The 16679-nt window shown below is 54.0% G+C and overlaps 1 protein-coding gene across 1 annotated transcript; it reads left to right on the top strand.

Annotated features, from left to right (window-relative positions):
• Positions 1-1502: 1502 nt before the first annotated feature.
• LOC127052526 (N-acyl-aromatic-L-amino acid amidohydrolase (carboxylate-forming)-like) lies at positions 1503-16316 on the top strand. Its single transcript, XM_050956343.1, is given in 10 exon segments — positions 1503-1590; positions 1593-1693; positions 5165-5184; positions 5186-5283; positions 5925-6168; positions 8646-8841; positions 8927-9020; positions 14657-14764; positions 15155-15264; positions 16125-16316. Coding segments are annotated over 10 exon segments (1251 nt in total).
• The last annotated feature ends 363 nt before the right edge of the window (positions 16317-16679 follow it).

Genomic DNA, 16679 nt, shown 5'->3' with positions numbered 1-16679 from the left:
TGATGGGGGATTTGATAGCTGCTTTCAACTACCTGAAAGAAGGTTCCAAAGAGAATGGATCTAGACTGTTCTCAGTGGTACCACATGACAGGACAAGGAGTAACGGTCTCAAGTTGCCATGGAGGAGGTTTAGGTTGGATATTAGGAAAAACTTTTTCACTAGGACGGTGGTGAAGCACTGGAATGGGTTACCTAGGGAGGTGGTGGAATCTCCTTCCTTAGAGGTTTTTATGGTCAGGCTTGACAAAGCCCTGGCTGGGATGATTTAGTTGGGGACTGGTCCTGCTTTGAGCAGGGGGTTGGACTAGATGATCTCCTGATGTTCCTTCCAACCCTGATATTCTATGATTCTGTGTAGCTGCTGACTGGCTATCCGGGCCACCAGTGTGCCCCCACCCCCGCACACACTGCCTCACCCCTTCCCTCTGCTCCCCTACCTCCTAGACAAAATATCTCACCCCTGCCATGGAGAAACGCCCCCTACAGGCATGTGAAGGAAATACAGTCTCTATCCCACCCGTAAGGCCAGATCCCTCGCTGGAGTCAGTTGGCCGTAGCTCCATTGGAGCCAATTGGCTGGATATCCAGTTGGGGTAAATCAGCGGTCGCTCTGTGGGAATCAATGAAGCAATGTCAATTTCCACCAGCCGAGGATCTGACCCTTTAAATGTCTCTGTCGCCTTAGCGCCAAGGATAGTGGCTGTTTTGTGGCACTGCAGCCTGGGTGAGCTCACTCCCTGTGTGGAAGGAAGACAGTCACAGCGCAGTCGCCAAAGTGGATGACTGTGCCTCATCTTCCAGGGAGCATGGGCACCATCAGTGGGAGGGGGAAAAGGAACTGTAGGCGCTGACTGCTGGGTCCCTCTCAACCGGATCCCTTTGGTGTTCCTGTCTATGTGTTAACTACATATCTCACACAGATGGGCATTAAGTTACTAGCAGTGACTTACTGTTCAGAATCGTGGATTACTCTTGAATATAAACAACACAACTCCAGGGGCTGGAATAGAGTGTGGGGGCTGCTCAAAGAAGAGATGGACACCACCGGGTCTTAGTACAAGGGAGCAATTCCTTTAAGGGAGAAGGGGCCCAGTCTAGCCAAGGCTGGCTTCATTAGAGAGAACAATCCCAACTCAGCCCACCTGTAGTGATTAACCATCGAGGTGGCTGGTTGGCAGCTCATTGAGTAAGGAGCACCTGGGCCTGCAAAGCTACCAGAGTGCAGTTTAAAGAGAGTGGGCACAATGAGAGGGATTCCCCGGGCACCCAGCCTGGCCCCAATCCTATCCCATGAGAGGAACCTGCCTGGTTTGTACCAACCCAGCTCCAGGGGCTGGGCTTGTGATTCCTGGAAGAGAGAGATGTGGCCTAACTGAGCCTTTATAGGGACACTAAGGAAGAGAGGTTTAGACTCACTCCAACAGCTAATACATCAGACTTCCCTCTGCTTGAGGTACTCTGCTGTGAGTAACTGATTGGTAGAATGGAGGGAGCTGAAGGCAATGCACCCTCAGGGCCACCAGGGGGCAGGTTGGAGGCCAGCACCACAACAAGCACTTGCTTGGGGAGCCGAGGCCATAGCAGTGAATCTGGCTTAGACACCCACTGGCTCCCATTAAGCTCCTGGGTGGAGTTTCCCTCTGGCCTTCTCCTGTTTTCCCTCCCCCGTTATAGCTGTGCAGCAGCCCTTAAGGTCAGTGCCATAACAAGGACGAGGTGAGTGAGGCACTTGCCCAGGGCGCACAAAGCCAAGGGGCGCAGAAAGCGGTGGAGAAAAAAAAAAGCCGCTGACACGGAGATATTTATAACCCAGGTCATCTCCCCCCGGCCCCATCTGCCGCCCCCCCCCCCCGAGTGTCCCCCGGCCCCGACTTGCTCCTCCCCGCCTTCCCGGCCCTGGAGCAGAGCCTCCCTGTCTCTCTCCTGCAGCTCCATGCTGCCTCCCTGCAGCAACTGCTGCCGCAGGGTCCTAGTGCCCGCTGTCCACATCAACTGCCAGGGCAAACTGACTCTGAGCCTGCCCTTCCACCTAAGACCCTTCCCTTTTCCGGCGTGACCCTCCACCAGCGTAGGGGGGCCCCCTGCCTGCAGTCACCGTTCCTGCCCCATGCTGGGCAAGGAGGCAGCCCCATCCCTCACCCCCAGTGAGGCTACAGTCAGGGGCAACAGCAGGGGAGGAGGTGCATGCAGAACCCCCCAGCAAGGGGGGCTCCTCCCCCAAGAGCTTGTTGCTGCCAGCAGGGATAGGGCTGGGGGAAGTCCTGCTCTCTGGCCCCTGTTGCAGAGAAGCAGCAGAGAATCCTGTGGCACCTCATAGACTAACAGACCTTTTGGAGCATGAGCTTTCGTGGGTGAATACCCACTTCTTCAGGTGCATCTGACAAAGTGGGTATTCACCCACGAAAGCTCATGCTCCAAAATGTCTGTTAGTCTATAAGGTGCCACAGGATTCTTTGCTGCTTTTACAGATCCAGACAAACATGGTTATCCCTCTGATACTTGTCCCAGAGAAGTCTGCCTGCACCCCAAACTCATCCCCAGCCCTGCCCCACCTCAGAGCCCACACCCCCAGTCAGAGCTTTCACCTCCCCACCACACCCTCAACCCTCTGCCCAACCCCTGAGCCCCTCCAGCACCCCAAACACCTTATCCCCAGTCCCAGTCAGAGCCCTCACCCCCCACACTCTTGCTCTTGCCCTGAGCCCCTCCCACACCCCAAACCTCCCAGGCCCAGAGAAAGCCCTCCCTCCTACTCTCACCCTGAGCCCCCCCCACTCCAAACCCCTCATCTTCAGCCACAACCCACAGCCCTCACCCCTGCACCCCATCCCTCTGCACCCCTCCCATCCCCAAACTCCCTCCCAGAACCTGCACCCCAATCCCCTTCCCCAGCCTAGGGCCTACACCCCAGACCTCCTTTCTCACCCAAACTCCCTCCCAGAGCCTTGGACGGGTGGGGGGGAGTGGAGTTTGGGAGGGCGGAGTTTGGGCAGGGGTGGGTTCTGGGCACCACCAAAATTTCTACAAACCTGCCACCCCTGATCCTGCCCTGCAGACCTGAACTACCAGCATTGTCAGGACACGTGCTGATCCCTAGTGGCCACTGCTGATATCCAGCCCCTCCCTCCTCTCTTAACCTATGAGTCCCTCTCTGGATTGGAACTGAACTGAAACCAAAGACCATCTTGGAAGCAACATTACCAGCCCAAGCAGTCAAAAATCATGAGTTAGACCCCCAAAATCACAGGATCTACCGCTGCCTCTTCATTCATTCTTCGGCAGCAATTCGGCAGCAGGCCCTTCCCTCCGAGAGGGACTGAGGGACCCGCTGCCGAATTGCTGCGGAAGAGCTGGCCCTGTGGGAGGGCACAATTTTATATTCTTACTTCGGGCATAAAAATACTAGATACGGCTCTGCTTAAGGTCTTCCATGCCCTCGGGGCCAGAGGCGGCCTTGTGGCCCTTAGACCTGCTGCGTCATGCTTTCTCTGGGCAGCTGCAGCCCAGTTCCCGGCTGGCTTGTCCCTGCCATCACAACCAGCTTAGTGCCACTCCCACTTTGGAAAGAAATCAGGGGGTCAGGATGGTGGGCCTTCAGCAGAGCAGGAGGAGCCCAAGACAGCAGGGGGGCTGTGAGCCAGGATTGAGGGGCATTGGCACAGCTGCAAGGGGCAGGGCTTGGATAGCTGGGGCGGGGTGGCTGCGGGTCAGGCCTAAGCTGCATTAGAAGAGTTGTTGTGGTGCTCCACCTGGAGTAGTGAGGGACAAGAGCGGATCAGCAAGGGGGCCAGTGGACAGTGGAGGGGCGGGGCAGGAGGCACTAGGGCAGGAACACTAGGGGGCTGAAATCAAGCTTGCAGGGATTTCCTTTCTATTCTACCAGCTCCCACCACCACCAGCAGATAATTCCACACACACACACACCGATCTCCCTGTGTGGGGCAGGCTGGGAGAGAATGCAGGACGCAGGAGAGGCACTGAGAGATCTGGGCAGGCTTTAGAAAAGCATGTGGGGCCTGATCCTCAGTGGGTGTAAATGAGCACTGACTCCAGTGGAGCGATACGGATGTATACCCGCTGGGGCCCTGTCCCTTGGACCCTGGGATATGGAGCCAGAGGAGTCCAGACAGTGCTCCCCAAACCCCTCAAGGTTCCCCTCACCCTTCCCAAGGCCTGGGGTTTGCCTTCATTTCCTGGGGACTGTACATCCAGCATCTGGGCCCCTGAGATGCCTGTGATCTGGGGATGGACTGCCCCCACCAACAGCGGAGGTGCAGCAGGTCTCCGGGCTGGAGGCCATGAGGGAGGCCTCAGTGCAGAGATCACTGCAAGCTTTAGGGAATAATTCATCCAAGTCCCAACAGCGGGAGGTAAATATTAAACACTGAGAGGCTCCATGGCTTGCACCTTGAGCAGATTCTCATATCTGGGAGCCCTGAGGAGGAATTGTTATGGATGGCCCTCGACCGGCAGTGAACAGGATAGGAGCTGAGGGGTCTTTCTTAACATACACTCCCAGCCAGCAGGTGGGCTGGGACCTTTATCGGCTGCCCGAGAGGTGAGTGTTCAGCACTTCCAGGATATGCCTTTGGCTGGACCATTTCTAGCCTGTTTCACTCACTGTCACCTTGCCCCCACATGGCAAAAAGAAGGGGCTGCGCCGTGGAATGGAGCCAACTGATCAGAGGAAATGCCTTTGTGCCCCACGCCCAATCAGCCTGCACAACTCATTGCCACAAGGTATTGCTGGTGCTTAGCAGGATTTCCAATAAAGACAGTCTTTTTGGAGGAAAACAAGACCATGCAGAGTTAGGTTACATGTTCAAGGAATAAGCTAAGGTTATGTAAGGACTTTAAACCCTCATGCTTCAAGGCACAACCTGCAGCCTCTAATGACTAGGGGCTAAAGTGACCTTTCTCTGGGGGGCTGGTGATCCCGCAACTGCAGCATTTCTTGCATGTGAAACAGCTGGGGCTGGCTATTGTGCGAATCAAGATGCTGGGCTAGATGAGGCATGGGTTGGAGCCAGTCTTGCTGTTCCTCAGCCCTGTGCCCCCAGGGGAAGGAGGCACAGGAGGGAATGGTGGAGGGCCAATCTCTGCCCTCAGTGCCTGGAAACTCCTCCCCATCCTTGTGGGCTTTTCTTTTTGGTGACCTTGGCAGATTTGGCTTCCTGCCAGTGGCATGTGTTCCTCTTATAACCCATTGGCTCCAGCATCCTGCTGAGGATTCTGTCCACATCTGGATCGTCCTGAGGTTCTTCCACACCTGCCTGAGAGTAAGTGCGACTGCCTGGGTATCACAGGGTGACTGGCCCTTTAAGAGGAGCAGGGATCCCCCTTGGCAGCAGGGAAGCCATCACAAGTGCTCCAAAACCCCACTCCCTCTTAAAGGGCCAATTGCCCTGTGTCATAGGTTCCAGCCTTTGGAGAGCCTGCTGTGGCAAGTGCACCTGCTGAAAGCCAGGAAGGCCAGCCCCAATGCCCCTGCCATGCGCTGTGAAGCCTGGCACGGGCACTGCCCCAGCAGATTCCCAAGAAGAGCAGGGCACCGTCCGTTGTCTGAGCGAGGGGAAGCCCAAGTAATGCCTACCCCGCTGAAAGGAAACCGTTCATAGAGGCGTGGAGACAGGAGTGGGTTCCGCACTCCTCTGGCTGAGGAAGCCCCACTAGATACTGATGGGGGAAGATTCCAGTAGTGCCTCCAGCTAGAGAGTGACTGTAGCAGAGAGCATCCCAGCTGGCTTCTGGGCATCAGTCCCCTACAGTTGCCCGGGTGGTGGCGGGTGGAGGGGGCCACAACCCCACCACCAAAGGCGAGGCCAGTGGAGATGACATCAGAAGAGCCACTGGATGGGGAAGATCCCATGTGGGCTCAGACCTGGGCAGCATTCTCTGTTCTTCCCCCTCCAACAGAAGCAGAGCAGCCGCAGAAATGGCAGCCTCTTGTCGTCTCAAGCCCTTGAGCTGTGTGGCGGTGTGTGGGGGCACCCACGGTAATGAGATGTCAGGCATCTACCTGGCCAAGCACTGGCTGCGGGATCCCATGGAGCTGCAGCGTGGCAGCTTTTCCGTCACGCCCTTCCTGGGCAACCCACGTGCCATTGAGAAGTGTGTGCGTTACGTGGGACAGGACCTGAACCGCACCTTCACCACCGAGTTTCTCAGGTGAGCTGCCCCAGCATGCACCGCTCTGCACTGATCCCCAGGGTGGTGGGAAGAGCTGTCCCAGCATGCACCGCTCTGCACTGATCCCTAGGGTGGTGGGAAGAGCTGTCCCAGCATGCACCGCTCTGCACTGATCCCCAGGGCGGTAAGAAGAGCTGTCCCAGCATGCAGCACTCTGCACTGGTCCCCAGGGGAGAGCTGTTCCAGGATGCAATGCTCTGCACTGGTCCCCAGAGTGGTGGTGAGAGCTGTCCCAGCATGCAGTGGTCTGCACTGGTCCCTAGGGTGGGGGAGTTGTCCCAGCATGATGCATTGTTTTGCACTGGTTCTCAGAGAGTGGGTGGGAAACTTATCCCGTGATGCATCACTGTGGAGAGGCTTCCAGTGATGAGTAAGGTTTCCCATGATGCATTCTTCTGCATGAGTTCCCAGGGTTGGGATGAGTTATCCCAGCATTCAACACTCTGCACTGCTATCCCAGGGGGTGGTGGGAAGCCGAGGGATCTTCCGTGAGCTAGGGCTTCGTAGTCCATGAGAAAGCATGGTGTGGGTGACGGATCACATGCCCCTCATCAGTGGATAGGCTTCCCCTCACACTGCAGCCCCTATGGAACCCCTCTTCACTCACACTACTCCCCCCCCCGCCCGGGATCCTGCCCCAGAGGGATCCTCCACCCCTCACACTGACCCCCTGGAACCTTTCCCACATCATGATTGGGGCCAGAGCAGTACTAGGTATTTTTGCACCCAAGGCAAGAATATAAAATTGCGCCCTCCCCCAGGGCCGGCTCTTCGGCAGCAATTCGGCAGCGGGTCCCTCAGTCCCTCTCGGAGGGAAGGACCTGCCACTGGATTGCCGCCGAAGAATGAATGAAGCAGCGGCGGTAGAGCCTGTGATTTTGGGGGGTCTAACTCATGACTTTTAACTGCTTGGGCTGGTAATGTTGCTTCCAAGATGGTCTTTGGTTCCAGTTCAGTTCCAATCCAGAGAGGGACTCACAGGTTAAGAGAGGAGGGAGATGCTGGATATCAGCAGTGGCCACTAGGGATCAGCACGTGTCCTGACAATGCTGGTAGTTCAGGTCTGCAGGGCAGGATCAGGGGTGGCAGGTTTGTAGAAATTTTGGTGGTGCCCAGAACTCGCCCCTGCCCAAACTCTGCCCCCCCCCAACTACACCCCCCCCCACCCGTCCAAGGCTCTGGGAGGGAGTTTGGGTGAGAAAGGAGGTCTGGGGTGCAGGTCCTAGGCTGGCGAAAGGGGATTGAGGTTCAGGCTCTGGAAGGGAGTTTGGGGATGGGAGGGAGTGCAGGTTCTGGGAGGGAGTTTGGGGATGGGAGGGGTGCAGAGGGATGGGGTGCAGGGGTGAGGGCTGTGGGTTGTAGCTGCAGATGAGGGGTTTGGAGTGTGGGAGGGGCTCAGGGCGAGTAGGAGTGGGGAGGGGTGAGAGCTCTGTCTGGGACTGGGGATGAGGTGTTTGGGGTGCTGGAGGGGCTCAGGAGAGGTTCAGAGTGTGGGAGATGGGGGCTTTTGCTGGGACTGAGGATAAGGTGTTTGGGGTGCTGGAGAGGCTCAGAGCTCAGGCAGAGGGTTGAGGGCGTGGTGGGGGAGTGAAAGCTCTGACTGGGGGTGTGGGCTCTGGGGTGAAGCAGGGCTGGGGAGGAGTTTGGGGTGCAAGCAGGCTTTTCTGGAACAAGGGCCAGAGAGGAGGACTCCCCCTAGCCCTTTCCCTGCTGGCAGCAGCAAGTTCTGGGGGAGGATCCCCCCTTTTCTGCCCCCCAGCAGCACACTCACTCCCACCACTGTCACTGCATGTGCTCCTATGACCCCTCTCAGGTCCAGAAATCTCCCTCACCTCCCCCGTGGTGGGTGCCAGGGAGTGCTCTGTGCACTTCCTCTCCGACTGTTGCCCCTGACTGTAGCCTCACTGGGGATGAAAGATGGGGCTGCCTCCTTGCCCAGCATGGGGCAGGAGCGGTGACTTCAGGCAGGGGGCCCCCCTACGCTGGTGGAGGGTCCCGCCGGAAAAGGGAAGGGTCTTAGGTGGAAGGGCAGGCTCAGAGTCAGTTTGCCCTGGCAGTTGATGTGGACAGGGGACACTAGGACCCTGCAGCAGCAGTTGCTGCAGGGAGGCAGCATGGAGCTGCAGGGGAGAGACAGGGATGCCCTGCTCCAGGGCCAGGAAGGCGGGAAGGAGCAAGTCGGGGCCGGGGGATACTCGGGGGGGGGGTGGCATGTGGGGCCAGGGGGGAGATGGCTTGGGTTATAAATATCTCTGTTCTGCACCCCTCTGCTTTGTGCGCCCAAGGCAAGTGCCTCACTCACCTTGCCCTCATTACGGCACTGATTGGAGCCGCCAATGTGAGCTGGAGGGGAGCAGGCTCCCAGTGGCATTGGGGGAGGGTAAGCCCTACTTGGAGCCGTTCCCTGGTTCCAGGGGCCCTGGTGGCTCCATATTACTTGTCTCTCCCTGTCCCAGCTCCACAGAGGCAGAGGACGAGCCCTATGAGGTGGTCCTGGCTCGCGAGATCAACCAGACCTACGGCCCCAAGGGCTCAGCCCAGGCCTTTGACTTCATGTTCGACCTGCACAACACCACGGCCAGCATGGGCACCTGCCTCGTCGTGGACTCAGAGGAGAGCCTGCTGCCCATGCACATGTGCCACTACATCCAGGTGGAGCCAGCCCCCGATTTCTCCACTCGCCCTGCATTTGGCCAGGGTCCCCCATCCTAACCCCTCTCCTCTCTCTCTCCCCCAGATGAACTACACACGGAGCCCCTGTCCCATCTACCTGTACAAGTTGCCAGGCGAGGAGACTTACTCCATCAACTCGGTGGCCAAAGCCGGGCTAGGTAGGGAGCAGGCACTGCCAGGGGTCAGGGAGAGCCCTGTGGAGTGAGCGAGTCTGTCCCAGGGCAGGGAATGGCATTGCTCGGCTACCTCCCAGAGCCCACCTTCCCATGCCCCTCTGGCACCAAGCACTGCTGCCCCCCACCGCGTCCTTGATCATGTCACCTCCTTACCACCCCATCACCATTCCATGAGCTTCACGCCCCTTCCCTCTGTGCCCCATGTCCAGCACCCACTGCACCCTCAAGCCCACCTCCCCATCCCCAAGTCCATCACTCTACTCCCAAGTTCTGCCCCCACTACTAACCCCTGCCCTTTTCTCCCCAGCCCTCAAGCCCTGCCCCTTAGTCACTTACCCCCAAGCCTTCGCTCCCTCCATTCCCAGTGCCCTCTCTTCCCCTCATTTCCATGGCTCCCCATCTCCTTGTCCTGGGAGACATACTCCCTCCCACTGCTGCTCCCAGCTAAGCCCCACCCTGATCTCCTCCCTCATAGGGCACTGCCTGCCCCAGCTCTGAGACTGGCTCCTTCGGGGCTCCCATGGCAAATGGGGTGAATTGGGGGTGGCTCGACAGAGTGCGGTAATGCTGTGTGGGGCTCTATCACCCTCTAGCGTCCATAATACAAATACAGGTTTCTGAGGCTGCTGCCTCCTGTAGCTCACACTGTAGTGGCTGTGATGGGCTGGATCACAGAAACCGCCCTGGGAGCTGCCACCCGATGTGCAAAGACTACCCCTGCTCTTATTTTCCCTGCCAGCTCAGGACTCCAGCACCCTGTCCTGCTGAGCCAAACACTGCCGTCTGCTCCAACACAGACCCAGGGTCTCAATTACTTGTCCAAAAGCTGCAGGTTTACCTGAAAACAGCTAACAGAAGTGTGCTTGTCTTTAGCACTCAGATGGCCAACTTCCAGTGGGGTCTAAACCCAAATAAATCCGTTTTACCCTGTAGAAAGCTTATGCAGGGTAAACTCATCAATTGTTTGCCCTCTATAACACTGATAGAGAGATATGCATAGTTGTATGCTTCCCCAGGTATGACATACTCTGAGTTAGTTAATAAGTAAAGAGTGATTTTATTATATACAGAAAGTAGGATTTAAGTGGTTCCAAGTAATAACAGACAGAACAAAGTAAGTCACTAAGCAAAATAAAATAAAATGTTCAAATCTATGTCTAATCAAACTGAATACAGATAATCTCACCCTCAGAGATGTTTCAGTAATTTTTTTCTCAGATTAGACACTGAGGCCTGGGCACAATTCTTTCCCCTGGTACAGATCTTATCCCAGCTTAGGTGGTAGCTAGAGGATTCTTCATAATAGTGCCTCCTTTTGTTCTGTTCCACCCCCTTATATATCTTTTGCATAAGGCAGGAATCCTTTGTCTCTCTCTGGGTTTCCACCCGCCCTCACTGGAAAAGCACCAAGTTAAAGATGGATTCCAGTTCATGTGACATGATCACATGTCACTCTAAGACCCCAAGCCTTCATTCCTCCCAGCCTGACTCTCAGGAAGTCTTGCTTGCAAAGAGAACCCCAGTTAATTGTCCTGGCTGATGGGAACCATTAAGATTCCAAGCCACCATTAATGGCCCACACTTTGCATAATTAGAATAGGCCCTCAGAGTTATATTTTATATTTCTAGTCCCAGATACAAGAGTGGTAAATTTATACAAATAGGATGATCACACTCAGTACATTATAAGCTTGGTAATGATACCTTACAAGAGAACTTTTGCATGAAGCATATTCCAGTTACATTATATTCACTTATATTTTTATAAAACCATATAAACTGCACAACGTCACACCCTCCTCCTGAACTTACTGCCAGAGACTTGGTCACTGGCCATGGTGGAGGCAGTATACCTAAAATTTGTTTCTGGGCTCCCCTTTGGGGCAGACTCTCCTGTGTCCCCCAAAAGGGAAAGAGACCCTGATCCAGCTGTAGGCTCACAGCTACCCACTATGAGAGACCTTTCGCTGGCCAGCAAAATCCCTCCCACTTTCACTCAGGTTGGGTTTGCTTCCATCTAGAGTCCTTGGGGTTTGTTCCCACCGCCGCAGTCACCAGGACCCCAACTTCCAGCTCCAGGTACATGTCTCTGTGCCCCTCTTTCACTCTATTAGAGCCAGTTCATGCTTCTGGGTCTTAACGGCTTTGTCTCTTAAGTCCAGGCTGGTGAGCAGCCTTTTCTTTTTCCAGGGAGGCCTTTTCACAGGCAAACTGTACATCAATTTTTATTTGTCTTCCCTTAAGACCATCACTAGATCACGCGATGAGCTGGGATACCACAGAGAACCCCCTCCTGCCAGAACAGGCACCCCTCCACTACTGTCTTGCTAAATTAGACACTCCAGTCGGCTTCAGCACAGACACAGAGGTTGTGCAACACCTGTCTGCAGTTCATTGAAACTGAGATGGACTTAGCTCAGGGGATTCTTAGGCCTTGGCTACACTGGCACTTTACAGCGCTGCAACTTTCGCGCTCAGGGATGTGAAAAAACAGCCCCCTGATCGCTGCAAGATACAGCACTGTAAGGCCTCAGTGTAATCAGTGCCGCAGAACTGGAAGCGCGGCTCCCAGTGCTGCAAGCTACACCCGTAAGGGATGTGGTTTACGTGCAGCGCTGGGAGAGCTCTCTCCCAGCGCTGGCGCTCTGACCACACTCACACTTCAAAGCGCTGCCGCGGCAGCACTTTGAAATTTCAAGTGTAGCCATACCCTCAGTTAACAGAGACTTTCACAGTGCCCAGTGTTCAGCCTTTCTGGCAATTTGCAACTTGTGTAGTTATAGCTTCTTCTGATCTTCCTTCTTACTTATTTTGCTTTCTTTTCTGTTCCTACTTCCCTTACCCGAAATAAGCAAACAGAAAATAACAAACCAGTAACCACTTTGTCTGTTCTCCAGCCACCACACTTAAAACTCACTTAAAATCACAACCAGTACCTCAAAGCAATCAGCTGTGCACAGACCTGCTCAACTACGCCACTGTGACGGGTTGGATCATAGAACCCCCCTTGGGAGCTGCCACCCGATGCTCAAGACTACTTCTATTCCTGTTTTCCCTGCCAGCTCAGGACTCCAGCACCCTGTTTTGCTGAGCCAGACACTCCCGTCTGCTCCAACACAGACCCAGGGTCTCAATTACCTGCCCCAAAGCTGCAGGTTTACCTGAAAGCAGCCAACAGAAGTGTGCTTGTCTTTAGCACTCAGATGCCCAACTCCCTATGGGGTCTAAACCCAAATAAATCCGTTTTACCCTGTAGAAAGCTTATGCAGGGTAAACTCATCTATTGTTTGCGCTCTATAACACTGATAGAGAGATATGCTCGGCTGTTTGCTCCCCCAGCTATTAATACATACTCTGAGTTAATTAATAAGTAAAAAGTGATTTTATTAAACACAGAAAATAGGATTTAAGTGGTTCCAAGTAGTAACAGAGAGAACAAAGTAAGTTATCAAGCAAAATAAAATAAAATGTGCAAATCTATGTCTAATCAAACTAAATACAGATAAGATCCTCACCAGTTCCAGAATGCTGCCTTTTACAGGCTAATCTCCTTTTAGCCTGGGTCCAGCAATCACTCATACCCCTTGAAGTCGCTGTCTTTTGTTCTAGTTTCCTTCCAGTATTCTGGGGGATGGAGATGCTCCTTCTTTAGCCAGCTGAAGACAAAATGGAGGGGTCTCCCAAGGGTTTAAATAGACTTTCTCATGTGGGTGGAGACCCCCTCCTCACCCTGTGTAGAATCCAGTCACAAAATGGAGATTTGGAATCACACAGGCAAGTCACATGCCCATGCATGACTCAGAACTTGCAAGTAGCGGCCTTTACCCACATGCTACCTTGAATGTCCTCAGGTAGACTTCTTATGAGGACTGGAGTCTTCCAAGCTCTTTTGTCTGTTAAGTGCTCCCTGATTGAGCACCTAATTTGCACATTCCTTTCCCAAGAAGTGACCAAATGTTCTAACTAAGACTACTGATAAATCAAGCAATTATACAGCCAATGTTCATAACTTTGAACACACAAATGGTACCTGCATACAACTAGGATGAACATAACCAGTAGATCATAACCTTTACATAGATATGTTACATGGCATATGTAGCAAAACCCTATCTCAGTTATATCATACATACATTTATGAGCACCTCCCCATAAAGCCTTATGGGGTACACTGTCATAGTGGCTTCTAGCTGTGACTATAGAGGCCAAGGGTTCAATCCCCATACTGAGGATCATTGCATAGGTGCTCTGTCTGAAGATAGTAGCCATCCTTTCTCCAGTCCTGCCTGGTTCATTGAATCCACATTCCTGCTGACACACATACCAGCTCACAGACTTACCATGCTCCATCTTAACCTTAATTAGTCATCACACTGCTTTTCTAAGCAAGAACATTTATTCCTAAGGTGAAAGCAGAACAGAGAAAACCTAAACCAAAAGAATCTAAACCACTGCTAATAAACTTCTCAGCAATCACCCTGACTCCTGCCATGGTTCTGCTCGGTAATCAGTCCTTCAGACTCCATCCATGGGTGTTTTTGTTCTCACCAGTTAATAATAGTGGGGGGGGGCTCAGAACAAGCATGAATGAATTCATGTGTCCCTCCTTCCTTCAGCTTGGCTCTCTGCTCTTGTCCTTATATAACCAGTGATCAGCAGACAAAGTTTCCATCATCAGGGCAAAGCTCCTGGCATAGCCCAGAGAAGTTACGTGTGCATCCTCCTCCCCCTTGAGATTTCCTGGGGAATCACTTCACTTGAAAAGCCCAGTCTTGCCTGGCCCATTGCTCCAAGTAGTCCTTTGAAGCGCCTAATGTGTACCAGGGTTTACATTAGTCCCGCCCCACCAAGAGACATTCCGTGCCATCCCCCAATAAAACACAGACATCTGTATTTTCAATACAAGCAACACCTAAGGTGCTTAAACATATCAGATTAAGTCAAACTTCCTTGAATGAAGTTTTGTCCAGGATATTGCGGGGAATTGCCCTACACAGACCCTCAACCCACTGGGAGGCTCATCTGGACACTCATTGCTCTGATGGATAGAACCCACCTTTCATTTCCAGCCTGTGTTTATTCATGGCTGGGTGATCCCCTTTCATTCTTGTGCTGACACTGCCCCTTTAGGTTCTTTAGCTCAGCCCCCGCCGTGGTGTTTGACCGCTGAGGTGGTTAAAGTTTTCCCAACCCCTGGGATTGAGCCAGGCTTAGCACGTCGGGCTGACGCTCTCCTGTTCAGGTGCCTTCAGAGAGGGATGAGTTCAAGGTCACTCCTGAGGTTGATAGCAGAGGCAGGGATGGACCCCATGGCTTCTGCATCCCTATCCAGAGCCTTTTCCACTGTCCCATGCATGGGAGTGTCTTGAGAGCAGTGAGGGCCGGGTGTGTGAGGTAGGTGTTGGGGGTGGGTGGGATGAAAGGACAGAGGTGGTATTTCAGCAGGCACCTGGAATGTAGCAGTGACTGAGGGAGGTGGTGGGTGCTGGGCAGGGCCCCAGGGGTAGCAATGGGCATTGGGGCATGTTCGGGGGACTCCTTGCAGCGTGCTCTTGGGAGGAGCGCTGGAGAGGGCACAGTAGCTGAGCCGTAACCGAGTCCTTGTGGTCTCCCTGCAGCGCTGGAGCTGGGGCCACAGCCCCAGCAGGTGGTGAGAGCTGACCTGTTCAGTCAGATGAGAGACCTCATAGCTTGCGCATTGGACTTCATTGAACTCTTTAACAAGGGTGAGTTACCCCAGAGGGGGCATGAGCTATCCCATCAGGCATCACCCTGGTGATGAATTGAGCTATCCCAACATTCATTGCTCTGCAGTGGCCCCAAGGATAGGTGAGGCTAGGGTGACCAGACAGCAAGTGTGAAAAATCAGGACGGGGGTGGGGGTAATAGGCTTCTATATAAGAAAAAGCCTCATATATCAGGACTGTCCCTATAAAATCAGGACATCTGGTTACCCTAGATGAGGCTCTCCTCCCATATCAGTACTTTGAGGGGGTCACCTTCCTCTCTAGCCACAGTGGTGGGAGCCTGTTATTAACTGGGGTGGGGTGGGAAGGACAGGGCAGCTTTCCTATGCAGTATCCCCCCCCACATTCTGAGCCCCCTTTGCCCCATAGGCACAGTGTTCCCTGCCTTTGAGATCGAAGCGTACAAGATCACTGGGCGCATGGACTATCCCTGCTACCCCGATGGAGAGATCTCAGCCATGGTGCATCCCAAGCTGCAGGTGGGTGTGGGCTGGGAATAGAGTGGTCCCAGCCCCTGCATTGTTGTTCTCTTTGGGAGGCAGAAATCACAGCTGTAGCTCCAGAATGCCCGCAAAGCCAACCTGGCAATGACAAGGACTGACTCACCAGCCTGGATTCTCCCCCAGCCCTTCTTTGAGCTCAGGGCAGAGTAGGGGGGAGTGGCTTTAAACCACCTCTGTGCCCTGCATTGTGGGCTGTGCGCCTGGCCCTTGGTGTGGGTTAAAGCAGCCCAAGGGCTGTTGTGAGCTATCCTTTGCTCTCCATGGTCCCAGGGAGCACAGAATAGCCAGAGCATAATGCACCCCTCCCCCCCATCCCAGTCTATCCCATAGTGGGGGCTGGGAGCTGGGCTCTTACACCAGCTCTAGAGCAGCCGGGATACCTCTGCTCCTGTTTCTTCTACTAAGTGGCACAAAGGGGCCTTAGCACAACTGAGGCTTGGACACCAAAGGCTCCACCATGGCAAGGCAGTGCCAGGGTTAGCCCCCGAGCTCAGCAGGGTGAAGCTGGGTTTACTCTGGGGCATCGGGTGAGTGGAGTTGATTTCATGATCTTGGAAGGGAGCTGTAGACTGTAGCTATACAGCATCAGGCTGGGTGACACTGGACAGCCAGGATATGAGTTGAGGTGGGCTTAGATCACAAGGCACTGTGACCTGCATGGGGTCTTGCCACATGTCTAATAAAATGTTTGGTTACCAGAAGGTAATTCCAGGACAGTGAGGATCTTGGCCTCAACCAGCAGGGGGTGCTGTAGGGAGCAGGGCAAGAGCGCTGGCTGTCAGGGGAGCTCCCGGCTACTCCAGTCCCAGCCTATCACCAAGCTGTTCCACCCTTAGGATAAGGATTTCCTCCCCTTGAACCCCAGGGACCCAATCTTCCAGACCTTCAGCGGGGAGGAGATCCTTTACGAGGGCAACACCACCATCTACCCAGCCTTCATCAACGAGGCTGCCTACTATGAGAAGAAGGTGGCCTTTGTCAAGACGGAGAAGAACACGTTCTCCATCCCCGGCCTGCAGAGAGATTGAGCCTGGGGCCAGGTGGGCCATGGGCTAAGAAGGAATAAACAGACTGAATGGATATGATGGTGTGTGCCATGAGGGATGGGATGGGGGTTACCAGGCGGACATCACCCTTGTGTTGTGATGGAGGGGCTGGGCTGGTTGTGGACTGCATCATCTGGTAGCACCACCTATTGTCCAGGTTCCGCGACACTTTCCAGTGCAAAACTCTTTGTTTTTTCTTTCTTATAACTTTGAAAAACTTTAACTCTTCAGGCTGAAACTTTCCAGGCAGGTCTGGCGTCTGCCTCAGGCAGACATTTTTGAGGAATGTTTCAGCCATTTGGCCTTTTCCCAAGAACGAGGCTAGGGCAAAAGCCATTGTTTTGC

This window comes from Gopherus flavomarginatus, chromosome 5, assembly GCF_025201925.1.
Source record: "Gopherus flavomarginatus isolate rGopFla2 chromosome 5, rGopFla2.mat.asm, whole genome shotgun sequence".
Classification (NCBI taxonomy): domain Eukaryota; kingdom Metazoa; phylum Chordata; order Testudines; family Testudinidae; genus Gopherus; species Gopherus flavomarginatus.
Note: the sequence above shows the minus strand (reverse complement) of the source record. Positions and strands in the feature narration are given on the sequence as shown.